Consider the following 15,114-nt stretch of genomic DNA (forward strand, 5'->3'; position numbering starts at 1 on the left):
AGGCAGAGGCAGGTGGATCTCTGTGAGTTCGGGGCCAGCCTGGTCTACAGAGCGAGATCCAGGAAAGGCACCAAAACTACACAGAGAAACCCTGTCTCGAAAAACAAAACAAATAAACAAACAAAAAGCAATAAAAGATTGGGAGTCAAATATCGGGGTAAGAACCTGAAAGATCAGAGAAGCAGGGAGAAGCCACCAGTCACTTCCTACCTCTACCATTCTTCTCAGCCCCCACTTACTACTTCCTGTCTCCTCTCTGTCTACAGTCCTCCAAATGTCTATGGTCAGCTAGTGGCTCGCTCTGCCCTCTGACTCCAAGCAAGCTTTATTCGTCAGAACACAATCAAAATATCACACAGCATGGGCTGGAGAGATGGCTCAGAGGTTAAGAGCACTGACAGCTCTTCCAGAGGTCCTGAGTTCAATTCCCAGCAACCACATGGTGGCTCACAACTATTTGTAATGAAATCTGGTGCCCTCTTATGGTGTGCAGGCATGTATACAGGCAGAACACTGTATATGTAATAAATAAATTTTTTCAAAAATCACACATTTTTCCCTTTTTGTCTAAATAAAAAGCGAAAGTTTTAACTAATATAGTAAAACTGTATGCAATAAGTACAATATGTTATATATTTATGCTTTATTATTATAAGAACCCTCTCATGTTTAAATCACTTTTAGCAAATATTTGTTATATGCCTATAGTTAGTGTTCCCAGGTACTTTCTGAAGATACTATCACTTGCCAGAAATCATCCAGAATAAGTCATCAGACTATGTTTTTTTAAGTTTCTAGTTTATACTTTGATTACTTGAACCAGATGAGATAGCTCTCTAATTCTGTACTATCAATAACCCATACTAAAAGAAATACTGCCTTTTACTATCTCCTGCACACACATTTTAATAAGCTTATTTTGGAGTAATTATATATTTACAGGAAAAGTGCAAAGATAATACAGACTTCCTGTATATCCTTTGCCTAGTCTCATCTCATGTTAGCATGGTTCATTTATCAACACAAAGAAACTGGCATTGACTTGTCATTCTTAACTAAACTCTCTATTTTATCTAAACTGCACAGTTTATCCATCAATATCTTCCTTCTGTTCCAGGACCCAGTACAGGGTGCTGTATTGTATTTACATGTCATGTCTTCCCAGTGTCCTCTGATCTATGACATTTTCCCAAGTCCTGTGTTTTGTGACCTTTACTGTCTTAAGAATTGCTGGTACCCTGTAGCATACCCCTAGTTGGAATTTGTCTGAAATTTTTCTTTCTTTCGCTTTCCCCATCCTACCTTCTCCTTCCCTCCATTTCTTCCTTCCTTGATTACTCTTTGATCCCTTCTTTTCTTAGGCTGGAGATCAAACACAGAGCCTTGTAGTGGCTAGGAATGTACTCCACCACTGAGCAACCCGCCCAGCGCCCCCTTCTTTCTCTTCCACCTTTTGACAGGGTCTCACTGTGTAGACCAAGCTGGCCTCCTTCTCTCAGAGAGCCACCTGCCTTTGCCTCCTAGGTGCTAAGATTAGGGACATCACCAAGCCTGGTTTCTGGGCCTTATGTTTTCTGAGACTCTAGTCTAAGCTGGCTTTGAACTGTCAATCCTTTGGCCTCTGCTTCCAGACACTGTTAGTACAGCTATGTGCCCCATGCTGTCTGATGGTTTTCTTAGATTCCTGACACTGTTAGTACAGCTATGTGCCCCATGCTGTCGGATGGTTTTCTTAGATTCATAAGTTTCTGGAAGAACCAAAGAAAGGTGATGTTCCTTTCTTAGAATAGCTGTGATATCACTGGGTTGTTAAGCCTCCTCATCTGGTTAATGTATTGTTTGCGAGTCTTTTTTACTGTAAATTTCTGTTTTTCCCGTTTTGCTAACCTAAATAAGTCTCTAAATCTAGCCAATCCTTAGTGCTGGTAGGAATTAAACTTCCTATGAGAGGAAGTATCTGTATATTACCTGAAACACTGTGCCACATCCTGCATGGCTCCAGGGACGGACCTGACTAGGATGGGGAGGGAGTGAAGAAAAGACAGACACATGAACACACAGAAATACCTAGGATTGGGTAGTCTGGACTCTTGGCTGGAGAAACCACAGCAACCTAGAACCTCAGTGCATTTATTATATAGAACTGAACAGAGAAGCAGGAGTATTGCATGTAGCTGAACAAGGAGGTAGGATTTTACATACAAATAAACAGGAGGCAGGATTTACAGTATTAAGTTGAATCAAAGGAGTAGGTTTAGCTAATCTTGGTAGGAACATTCTCTATAAGGGACCAGTCTTCGTTCAGGCTATAAATATCTCTGTGTGTGTGTATGTGTGTTAAGCATTTGAGTAGGTACAGTCACCCACATGGGCACATGTGGAGGCCAGAGGTGAACATCAAGATGTTTTCCTTAGTTGCTTCTCTACTTCATATTTTTGAATATTTTTATTAATTCTTTGAGAATTTCATGTAGTGTATTTCAATCATATTCACCCCATACATACTCTAACTCCTCCCAGATCCATGTCCACTTCCTAATACACCCTTAATTTTGTATCCTCTTTTTTTTTTTTAGCCCATTGACTACAGTTTGTGTTCCCCATATACTCCTGGGTATTACTAGCGTATGTCCAACCTACCAGGAGCCACACCCTTAAAGAAAACTCACTCTCCCTCCTCCAGAAACCATTACCTGTCCAGAGCTCCTCAGTTTGGAGAAGGGACTCATGAACCTTTCCCTTTCAGAAATTATTGATGTCCTGCCTCTTAGTTTCCTTCCCAGGGGCCCAGAGACTCTGGGGAAACTGCCTCTACTCGGGACAGCCTTCATCAAGTGCCCCCTTTCTCCTTGTGTGTACTTGGATAATCACTCCTCTGAGTCTGGGGGCTCCAGGACGCCAGGTTTTAGAAAATATTGAGGACCGACTAGCCTCTTAGTTACCTTCCCAGGGGTCCAGAAGAGACTAACTAACAGTGGGGTAATCTATGGGAAAATAATCTACGTACACCGGGTTCTTTTGTCCATCTACTTTATTCCTCTGAGATTACATTCTATCTATACAGCTTCAGTTTTATTCTTACATTTAGCTCCTCTCTGTTCCTTTTCCGCCTGTCCTCTCATAACTTTAACTCATTTCCATCCCATCCTCATCTTCATCCTTGTTCTTCTCCCTTACCAGCTGCCTGACTCCTACAATACAATGCAGAAGCTTCCAAGGTCCCCCACAAGAGCCATGATAACCAGCTTCATTTGTAACCCAAAAGGGGCGTGAATAGAGGAGGTGGGGTCAGATAAGGCCTGGAATAAGTCAGAAAGGGAATTTATGTGCTCAAAATATATTCTTATAAGTGGTTAGGTGAAATGTCATGAGTCTATCATAAATGTGCTCAAACTGCAATTTTACAGGTGCCTAGGTAAAAGATTCAATAAGTCATTAAACTAAAACTGCAAAAAACCCTTTTGTTCTGAGTCAATTGCTCTGAAATGCCATTTGGGCTGTGAGAGGAAGGAGGGTCTGAGCTTCATTTGCACAAGAAACAAAGCTATCCCTAGGATGCTAGAGAAGAATTTGAGGTCAATGCACTGTTAGGAGTTCTTGGAAGCATACATAGCATACAAAAAAAAAAAATCACTGCAGGAACCAGCATGTATATATATGTATATATGTATGTATGTATGTATGTATGTATGTATGTATGTATGTTCCACGCTGGAACACTGAGTGGCTGGCAGTTCCAGGTGCTGTGAGTTCATGAGTGATGTGGTTCAGAAGATACTGTTTCACTTTCATTCTTCCTGATCTCCGGCTCTTAGCTTCTTTCCACCCCTCTTCCATGATGGTCCCTGAACCTTGTGGAGAGGCTGTGGTAGAGATGTTCCATTTGTGGCTGAGCACTCCATTGACATTGATTCTCTGTGCTTGATCAGTTGTGAGTTTCTGCATAGACTACCCTCCAACAGAGAAAGTTCTCTGATGGGTTCTGACAGCTATACTAATCTGGGGGTAGAGAGATATAAATTTGTAGGGCAGTTTGACAGTAAGTCCATTTTGTAGAATAATAGTAGTAGGTTCATCCTGAGACTTGTGAGCTCTCTAACCTTGAGTTTTGGGTCATATTTACAGCACTAGACATGTGTTTCCTTTTGTGAAGCAGGCTTTTATATCCAAGCAGAGAGTGGTTGGTTATCCCTATAATATTCATGCCGCTGTTGTACCATGGAAACCCAATTTTAAATAGGATCTCTCACTGAACCTAGAGCTCATTGGTTTTTGCTACATTGGCTGGCTGGCCAGCCCCCTGTCTCTGCATCTCCACTGCCCCAGTATTAGGGTTTCATGGGCACACAAGTATGCTTAGCTTTTATGTCGGTGCTGGGGCTCTGAACTCAGATTCTCACATTTGCTTAACACGCACTTTCCCCCCAACTCCTTAGAGATTTTTCTGAGAGGTAAATTTAATAAGATGTCATGACTTTGGATGTGAACAACTGATAGACAGGGAATGTTTGAAAGTGATTTTTTTTTTTTTTAAGATTTATTATGTATACAGTAGGGCACCAGATCTCATTACAGATGGTTGTGAGCCACCATGTGGTTGCTGAGAATTGAACTCAGGACCACTAGAAGAGCAATCAGTGCTCTTAACCTCTGAGCCATCTCTCCAGCCCAAAAGTGATAACTCTTGTTTTGGTTTCAATGCCTGGAATTTAAATTTTGTTTTGGAGCTACATACTAACAAGCATGAAGATTAAATGTCAGTTTTGATAAAGCTTAGCTTCTTCAGTGACTGTATTTCATCTCCGTGTTGGTCCAGCTTCACTGAGTACCCACCCTGTATACCTTATTCTAACTGGAACACCAGGGCCCCCTGGTGGACCCTGGGTTGTTCTTTTTCATCTTGAATCTTAGCATGACTTGGTTTTTTGTGTTGTTGTTGTTGTTGTTTTGTGGGTTTTTTGTTTTTTTGTTTTTCAAGACGGGATTTTTTTTGAGTAGCTTTGCACCTTTCCTGGAACTCACTCTGTAGCCCAGGCTGGCCTTGAACTCACAGAGATCCACCTGCCTCTTGATAGTAATCAGCGCTGATTACTGTATGGAAAGGTCATGGTCACAACAGAACCTAGTGGTACTTTTAGAGCTTTATTAGGAGGGAAAGGCAGGGGGGAGGGGGAAGAGGGGAGAGCCAGGCCTGGTGGGGGAGGGAGCAGAGCAGAGAGCAGAGAAAGAACAGAGAGAGAGAGAGAGAGAGGGGGGGGGGGGGGGCTCCATGTCTGGCTTTTTAAGATGGGTACGTAGTTGTCTGTGCCCACTGATGATGTAAGACACAAGAACCCACAATGAGCATGTGAGGGCAGGATCCTAACATCTCTGCCTCCCAAGTGCTGAGATTAAAGACATGTGCCACCACTGCCTGGCATGACTTGTTTTTTTTACTTATGTGCTTTTCTCTGTAGCTCATTTCCACATCAGAGGCATTTGATTGTATTCTCCAGTAACTTTTTTTAGGGGGTAGGGGTCGGGGTTTCAAGACAGATTTTCTCTGTATAGCCCTGGCTTTCTTGGAACTCACTCTGTAGACCAGGCTGGCCTTGAACTCAGAAATCTGCCTGCCTCTGCCCCCTGAGTGCTGGGATTAAAGGCATTCACTACTGTGCCTGGCTTCAATAACTTATTAAATCCTTCCCATTTCAGTTTCTAGTTCATTCCCATTTGTAACCTCATGCTTAGGAAGAGGACAGTTACCCTTGTTCTAATGCTGTGATAAACACCTTGACCAAAAGCAACTTGAGAAGGAAAGGGTTCATTTCATCTTAAAGCTTACAGGTCACTCCATCAGAGCAAAGTCAGGACAGGAACTCAAGACAGGAATCTCGAGGCAGGAACTGAAATAGACCATGGAGGAGTTCTGCTTATTGGCTTGCTCAGCTTGCTTACTTGCATGCTTTCCTTTCTTTCTAACTTTACTTTTTATTTCTGTGTATGTATGTTTGCCTATGTGTGTGTACCAGGTGCATGCAGTGTCCTTCAGAGGCCTGAGGAGGGTATCAAATCCCCTGGAATTGGAGTTAGAGACAGTTGTGTGCTACCCAGTGTGGGTGCTAGGATCTGAACTTAGGTCCAGCAAGTGCTCTGGACCATTGAGCTATCTCTCCAGTCCCTTATCAATGCTTTCTTTACTATCTAAGACCACCTGTCCAGGGGTGGCACTGCCCCCCAGTGTCATGGGTCCTCCCACATCAATCATTCATCAAGAAAATGTCCTACAGAGTTGCCTACAAGCCAATCTGATGGAGGCATTTTTTTTCAATTGAGTTTCCTCTGCTCAGATAACTGTAGCTTGTGTCAAGTTGACAAAAACTGACCCAGGGCTACTCACTCCTTACTATTTACTGAATTATCATTATCTTTCTTCTGGGACTATGTTAATGTTAATTCTTTATTTCAGAGCCATCATCAATCACTTTAATCCCAAAATTGAGTCCTATGCTGCTGTGAATCACATTTCTCAACTCTCAGAAGAACAGGTAAGTCACTCCTCTCCCCGGATGACCTCGCTGGTGATGAGGATCAAGTAGCTGTCTTCCTTCTGGTAATGGGATTCTGTGACTGAGCTCCGAGTGGGGTGGTAAAGCCAGGCTGCTGAGAAAAGTTAGCGCAAGATTGCTTGCTGGTTCTTTAAATAGAGTAATACTTTCTTCATTTGTGCCGTCTGAGGGATTTGTTTAATTATATAGAAAGTATGGGGTGAAACTTGACAAGCTACTGTCTTACAGTGGGTGATAAAATATTACTTTTTAAGCTCTCAGTCACAGTCATTTTGATTTCTGACAGTCAGAAACATCAACATGATGGTGCACACCTGTAATCCCAGCACTTGGAAGGTGGAAGCAGGCGTTCAGAGTTATCCTAGGCTACATAGTAAGTTCAAGGACAGCCTGGGCTGCATGCTACCATGTCTTAAGAACTCAAACAAGGCCAGGCAGTAGTGGCACACGCCTTTAATCCCAGCACTTGGGAGGCAGAGGCAGGCAGATCTCTGGGAGTTCGAGGCCAGCCTGGATCTCCAGATCTCCAGGACAGGTACCAAAACTACACAAAGAAACCCTGTCTCAAAAAAAAAAAAAAAAAAAAAGGAACTCAAACCAAACAAAAGTAAGACATGAGAACTTAGAAGTGAACATGGGGTTGGGGATTTAGCTCAGTGGTAGAGCGCTTGCCTAACAAGCACAAGGCCCTGGGTTCGGTCCTCAGCTCCAAAAAAAAAAAAAAGAAAAGAAAAGAAATGAACGTAAATTCCAGCCCCAGGAAAATTTGAGTGCAGCTTGGTCTGAAGGTATGTGGCTCATTAAAGCATGGGCTCTCATTGAGGTAGGTTTTCTTTCCCTTGAACAGTTATTTCTGGGCAGGTTTTCCTCTGATATTGTCTGAGTTGAAGATGCAGCTAGCCTTGTACATTTGTTTTCCTTGAGTCTGGCCTGATTTCCCCTTCTCCCTTATGGCTATACTCATGGGGCTTCAGCATGGCATGGAGCTGAACTGAAGGTTTCTCCATTCTCAGCCTCTTTTTCTTTTTTTAAATAAGGGGGTTTTGTGGGTTTTCTTTTGGTTTGGTTTGGTTTTTTGTTTGTTTTTTGAAGGAGAGGCCATTTTGTTTGTTTGTTTTTTTCCCCAAGAAAGGGTTTCTTTATGTAGCCTTGGCTGTCCTAGAACTAGCTCTGTAGACCAGACTGGCCTCAAATTTGCAGAGATCCACCTGCCTTTGCCTCCCAGCTGCTGGGATTACCGGCATACGCCACCACAACCCAGCTTAAATAAGGGCCATTATTAGATTAATAATTGATAAGTGCATAACTTTATAAAAAACTGTTGTTTACAAAGGGAAAAAATACATGAAACCAGGGTCATTTAGCCTATGTTGGCTCTATGACTTTAACTCATGTAGCTAAATTCACTGTGTAGCTGAGGATGACCTTCAGCTCCTGGCTCTCCCTCCTTCACCTCCCAATGCAGCTATGCCCCACCTTGCTGTCTCAGTCTGAGCCTTTGGAGTCTTGTATCAAAAGCACAAAATAAGATGATGAGGAGATGGCCTAGTGGGTGAAGTGCTTGCCGCTCAGGCTTGGGAACCTGAGCCCCAGCCCCCAGTATACACATAAGAAAGCTAGGCGTGCCTGCGGTCCTGACATTAGGAAGGCAGAGGTAGGTGGACCCTGGGGCTTGCTTAACAGCGGTCTAGTTGAATAGGTGAGCTTCAGTTCAGTGAGATGCGCATGCGCAAGCGTACACACACACACACACACACACACACACACACACACACACACACACAGTAGAAACAGTTGAAAAAAGACACTGGTTATGAACCTCTGTCGTCAACACAAGCTCACTTGCACACACGCACAGTAAATAAATACATACATACATACATACATACATACATAAATACCTGATTCTCCTTTCTTGTTTCCTGTTATTCTGAGTTGGAAAAGCCAAGGAATAAATTCCAAACTAGTGAAACCATGTGTGTTCTGCTCCCCTTCCCTGCCAGTGCGTCGTTGTAGCTCTTCTGAGTGTTTCACTGGCAGGAGCAGCCAGCAATTCCATTATGACCATGTGTTCCAGAGTTCTTGAAAGCTACTCAGCTCCCCCAGTAAGACGGCAGCAGGCAAGCTTTCTCCTAACAGCCTTCTCCGCACTCCCCCAGCGGCCCTTTCTGCAGCCGGTGGCTCGCACTCTATAATCCGTCAGTTGTTTCCTTTGAAATGTGTGTTCTCTTTTGTGAAGCCAGCTGTGACTCCATCCTCACACTTGAAGCTGTCTTTGTGAATGACTTTCAATTTCCTTTCTTCCTCTGCCTATAGCGTGGAGCAGATTCCTCTTCTTTTCATATTGGAGCTGTCTGTGAGGTGTTTAGTGATGCTCCCTTTTCCTGTTGGACCAGTTCGTGTTAATTCTCCTGTGTCACTTTTACAGAGAACATTGTGTGTGTTCTGTTCTCTATGTGAACGGAAAGAGACACTCCTGCCACTGTCAGCTCTGGGTAGCCAGAAAGCCACGTGCAGCGTTCCCCCGGCAGCTTAGGAAGGTCAGCTGAAATCTCTCTCTCTAAGTAGCAGCCACCAACCAGTAATAAAAACTCATGTGGTGCATGAGGAAGTCGGGAAAGGAAAGATTAACAAGCTGTATCCTCACCCTCTTTCCTATTCTTTCAAGGTTAAAAGTGATGAGCAGTGTTTCTTGAGTCCACAAGCCAGAAGTGAGGCAGTTTCTAGGGAAAGGAACTCAGTCTATTCAAGAAGGGAAGAGGGCTGGAGATAGAGTGCTGGGTAGAGTGCTTGTGAGTGCTTGTCTAGCAGTTATGAAATCTCATTTCATTCCCCAGCAGTGGTCTGTTTACTTTGTAAATAGTTACATGCAGCCTGTGATCCTCCAGAGGGGCAATCAGGATCAGGGGTGGAAAGTCCAGGTATAATCCCTGTAGTCACAGAGTTACTGTGTGCTCACATGCTCATTACCACCAACAGGGTACAGTTATCCCAGGACTCTGCTCTCAAAATAGTTGTTTCTCTTCCCCAGCTGCCTCTGAAGGCTGCTAAATGATAGCATTATAGTGCTCTTGTTTTTATCAGATTAGAGGCATTTGACTGCCTGCCTATCTCCAACATGTGGAGTACTTCTCTCCCTTCACTTATGAACATTAATACTAATGTCACAGTGTCAAGAGTATTTGCACCTTCCCAGAGAGGTGGCTTTGGGGGCAGTAAGGCCCTGCAGCTGTTAGCAGCTATCTTAGTAGCGAGGGAAAAGAAAAATAAAACAAAACAGGATTAAAATCCCAAGTAGACTCTAAAATACTAATAAAAAACACCTAAAACCTGTTAATAGGTGTTAGCTGGGACTTACAGCATTAGTAAGTGGTTTTTTGAGAGAGTTTCTCTGTGTAGTTTTGGTGCCTGTCCAGGATCTTGCTCTGTAGACCAGGTTGGCCTCAAACTCACAGAGATCCGCTTGACTCTGCCTCCCGAGTGCTGGGATTAAAGGCGTGCACCGCCACCGCCACCGCCACCGCCACCGCCACCGCCACCGCCACCGCCACCGCCACCACCCGGCCCAAAAACAGGCTTTTAAGTCGTCGTCGTCGTCGTCGTCGTCGTCAGTTTTAAGTCGTCCTAAGTTTTAAGTCATGGTAAATTTTAAGTCATGGTAAGTTTTAAGTCATGGTAAATTTTAAGTCATGGTAAATTTTAAGTCATGGTAAATTTTAAGTCGTCGTAAGTTTTAAGTCATAAGTTTTAGTCTGCAGCCTCCACTTCTCCAGTTCCCTGGCCCCGACTCTCTCCATAGGATGGTTGTCCTGCAACCTATGATTTATTGAAAATCTTAGTGAACGTTTTATCCGTACTAAATTAATATGGGTTGGAGACATACGGTAGAAGCCCCCCTCCTGGACCCAGGCTTCACCCACTTGGTCAAGCAAGTGCTCTGCCACTGGGCTACATTCCCCAGCCCCCTTGACACTTTTTGTCTTGATGGGGTCTCACTAACTTGCTTAGACTTTTTTTGGTTTTGGTTTTGGTTTGTTTTTCATTGTTTGTTTTGGGTTATTTTTGTTTGTTATTTTGTTTTGGGTTTGTTTGTTGTTATTTGTGGGTTTTGTTTGGTTTGGTTTGGTTGGGTTTTTGGTTTTTCAAAGCAGGCTTTCTCTGTGTAACAGCCCTGACTGTCCTAGAACTCGATCAGGCTGGCCTGGAACTCACAGAGATCTGCCTGCCTTTGCCTCCCAAGTGCTGGGATTAGAGGTGTGTGCCACCACCGCCTGCCTGTTTAGACTGTTCTTTAACTCACCCTGTAGCCCAGGCAAGCTGCAGCCTCCTGACTGCTTGGGAATACAGGCCTGTGCCAGCAGATACCACTTAATGTTTAAGAGAAGGCCTTAGGGGCTAGAGAGATGGATCAGCAGTTATAAGCACTGGCTGATCTTCCAGAGGACCTGGGTTCAGTACACATATGGTAGCTCACAATCATCTGTAACTCCAGTTCTAGGGAATCCAATACTCCTTTCTGGCCTCTGTGGGTACCAGGCCTGCATGTGGTACACAGACATATATGCAGGCAAACACCCATGCACACAAAATCCACATAAAATCAGATCATTTTAAACAGAGAGACTGCAGGTGATGGTTTAAGCATGAGAAGTCCTGTTAAAGGCGGGGTCTAGTTGTAGTTGTTAGAGTAGACATGGAGGAAAGACGGGTTAGATAAATACAGAGGCATAAATTATAAAATGTACTCAAAACTAGGACCTGAACAAGTCAGAAAGAACGGAGAATTCCAGAGTTCTTGAATGCCATGTCATTGGGGAACAAAGCAGTCTGAAGCTTGGTGAGATGTAGTGGAGCACGCCTTTAATCCCAGCACTCAGGAGGCCGAGACAGGTGGATCTCTGTGAGTTTGAGACCAGTCTGGTCTACAGAGGGAGTCCTAGGACAGCCAGAGCTACATAGTGAAACCCTGTCTCAAAAAAACAAACATAAAAAAATCAGTCTGAAGTTCCATGACTTAGAATGCGAGTCAGTCTTCAGTCCCTTGCCTCCTCGCTGCCCTCCCTTTCTTTAAAAACAGTTTCTCTATGTAACCCTGGCTGGCTAATTTATGGAAATCCACCCGCCTCTACCTCCCAAATGCTGGGATTATAGGTATGCACCACTGTACCTTCCTAATTGTCTGCCTTTGGTTCAATCACAAACACTAAGGGCCCATCAATGCCAAGCATGTTGTGAGACCTAACGGGCAAATCTTCCTTTTTAAATTGTAGTTTAAAAGATTTGCCGTCCTAGCCATTCCTTGATGTAGAAACAGTTTGCTTAACAGTATGCCCATTGTTGTGCCACAGATCCCTGCGGCTTTTCCATTCTGCAGAACTGAAACTGTCCTCTGAGCAACTCCCTGTCCCTCTCACCCTGCTACCTTGGCAACCAGCATTCTACTTTCTGATTCTAAGGGTAGACAAACCTATCTTCACGCTTTACTTTCACCCCAGCAGCCTAGGAGCTTGCTAAAAATTTCTCTGCATATAAAGTCACTTCTGAGACAGTCTTAAGGGTTGGGCTATAGCTCAGAATCCAGTATGCTAGCTCTTTGCCTGGCATACTGGAGTCTCCTGGTTTGATTTCCCAGTAACCGCGCCCCCCCCCCCCCCCCCGCCCGCCCCCAAAGAATGTTTAGAGAGAGGCATTCTGCTGGGACCCACAATGTCATGGGAATGTAGATGATGCAGGCAGAATTGTTATTGTTTTTATTAATATAATACAGTCACAATCAGTCTGTCTTTTTAGATTTTTTTTTTTTTTTTGTCTTAGTGTTTTCCCTGCATTTATGTCTGTGTGCCACGTTCCTGCCTTGTTTCTTGAGTCAGGGTTTCATATAGTCCATGTTATCCCAGAGCTATAGTCCACGTTATCCCAGAACTATAGTCCACGTTATCCCAGAACTAACTCCCTTGTAACTGAGAATAGCCTAGAGGTTGTGATATGCCTCCATTTCCCAAATTCTGGGACTATAGACGTGAGCAAGTTGTGTTAGCAGTCATTGCTGAGGGTTTTTTTAAATGATTTTTATTTATTTATTTATTTATTTATTTTTAAATTTTTTTTAACTTTATTTTATATGCATTGTTGTGAAGGTGTCAAATCCCCTGGAACTAGAATTACAGACAGTTGTGAGCCACCATGTGGGTGCTGGGAATTGAACCTGGGTCCTCTGGAAGAGCAGCCAGTGCTTTTAAACGCTGGGCCATCTCTCCAGCCCTGATTTATTTTTATGTTCATTGATGTTTTGCCTGCATGTGTGTCTGTGTGAGGGTGTCGGGTCCCCTGGAACTAGAGTTACAGACAGTTTGAGCTGCCATGTAGGTGCCGGGAAATGACCACAAGTCCTGTGGAAGAGCAGCCAGTGCTCTTAACCACTGAGTCCTCTCTCTCCAGCTCTCTTTGCTGAGGTTTTAGTTCCTGTAATTTCTTTTTAAGTTTCTGCTCTCCCTAGAGCTTTAGATTCTAGATCCAGAGGAGGTCTGTATAGAGTTGTATAATGTAGCAGGAATCTTAAAGAGTCTTGTTAACAAAAACAAACCCAAGGCCAGGTACTGGGGTGAACGCTGGAAGATCAGAGAAGCAGAACAAGCCACAGCCACCTCACCTCGCCAATTTTTCAGCTGATCCTGTTTCCTCAGACTGGAAGCTTCTGAGTCCTCATCCACATGGATCTCAGCTGAACTGCTGCTAAAAGCCTAAAAGCTTAACCAGACTCTAGTTCCTGGTGTTCACGCCTTATATACCTTTCTGCTTCCTGCCATCACTTCCTGGGATTAAAAGCATGTGTCACTATGCCTGGCTGTTTCCAGTGTGGCCTTGAACTCACAGAGATCTGGATGGCTCCAGAAGGCTAGGATTAAAGGCGTGTGTGCCACCATTTTCTGACCTCTATATCTAGTGGCTGTTCTGTTCTCTGACCCCAGATAAGTTTATTAGGGTGTACAATAATTTGGGGAACACAATATCACCACAGTATAAGACACTTTTTACATGTATTTTGTGTATGTTGTATGGGGGCATGTTTGTGTGCATGCTCAGAGTTGGTTTTTTCCTTCTACCATGTGAGCTTTAGGGATCAAATTCAGGCCTGCTGGCAGATGTTTATACTGGCTAAACCATCTTGACAGCCCACAAGACATTTTTTAAGTATTATTACAAGCTGAGTATTGTTGAAAGCTGCTAAGTATTACCTCTGTGAACTTTCTAAATCTGTTAGGTTTCTCCTGATCCTAAGAGCCCTTACAAATGACTGCCCAGGGTGACTCAGAAGTTAAGAACACTTGCTGCTCTTGCAGGAGATCAGGATTCGGTTCTCAGAACCCATATTGGGCAGCTCACAACCACCTGTAACTTGAGCTTCCACAGACATCAGCAAGCACATGATACACATATAGTATATACCTGCAGATACTCACAGATACATATACATAAAAATAAACCTTAAAAAACTACAAATGAGCCGGGCAGTGGTGGCGCACACCTTTAATCCCACCATTCAGGAGGCAGAGGCAGGGGGATCTCTGTGAATTCGAGGCCAGCCTGGTCTACAAAGTGAGTTCTAGGACAGACAGGGCTGTTACACAGAGAAATCCTGTCTCAAACAAAGAAAAACTACAAATGACTGTTAGGCATTTAGAAATCCAAATGATACCTAGCCTTTTCTCTCTTTCTTTTTTTTTTTTTTAATTGTTTTTTGAGATGTCTCTCTCTATGGCTCAGGCAAACCTGGAATTCACTGAGTAGCCCAGTCTGGCCCCCAGACTAGTGACCATACTCTTGCATCAGCCTCCTAGATATTAGAATTAGAGGTTTGAGCCACCAGGCCCAGCCTAGTATATTTCCAGTGAAAAGTGAGGTACTAATAAGAGGGGAGCTCCACTCTGAGGGCTCTGTGTCTTTAAGAGCCTGGGTAGAATCCTTTGCTTGAGAAAACTTTCTCAGAAAAATCTTGGTAGAAAGCTGGAAGAACTTCTAGCCTCTGAGGAAAGCCAAACCTGAGACTTCATCTTCAGAGTAGTTGGTCCTCCGTGTGTGTGTGTGTGTGTGTGTGTGTGTGTGTGTGTGTGTGTGTGTGTGACAGCCTCGAGGCTGTAAGTAGTGGAGGGGCTGATCTGTGGTGCTTAGTGTACAACATGGAGCCAGCTGTTCCTACGGTTCCGCTTTTTCAGACCAGGCCTTTGACACCAGCCCCAGCACACTGGCGCCTGTTGAGGGAGAGAGGCTGTGATGCTGTCTGGACTTTCTGAGCAGGAAGTTCATGTGGTTCACTTTCCTCAAGAAGCCACCTCTGTAGAAGTCTCCCTAGCCAGGCATGGTTGAGCACACCTTTGATCTCACTGCTGGGAGGCACAGGTGGAAGGATCTCTGAGTTCAAGGCCAGCCTGGTCTACATAGAGAGTTCTGGACAGCCAGGGCTACACAGAGAGACTTGTCTGCCCACCCATCCCACGCCTCCCCCAAAAGAAAACTAAACAAAAACAAAAAGGAATGTCCCAGGGCACTTTCGGATTTTACACAGGGT

General features: G+C 44.0%; 1 protein-coding gene across 1 annotated transcript in view; it reads left to right on the forward strand.

Moving 5' to 3' along the window:
* Armh3 (armadillo like helical domain containing 3) overlaps window positions 1-15,114 on the forward strand; it is a 197,111-nt gene that overhangs the window by 158,311 nt on the left and 23,686 nt on the right. The window contains exon 24 of the mRNA XM_059257121.1: window positions 6,449-6,527. Coding sequence (XP_059113104.1) covers window positions 6,449-6,527 — 79 coding nt within the window. The remainder of the gene's footprint in view (window positions 1-6,448; window positions 6,528-15,114) is intronic.

The sequence above is a fragment of the Peromyscus eremicus genome, chromosome 1, assembly GCF_949786415.1.
Source record: "Peromyscus eremicus chromosome 1, PerEre_H2_v1, whole genome shotgun sequence".
NCBI lineage: Eukaryota > Metazoa > Chordata > Mammalia > Rodentia > Cricetidae > Peromyscus > Peromyscus eremicus.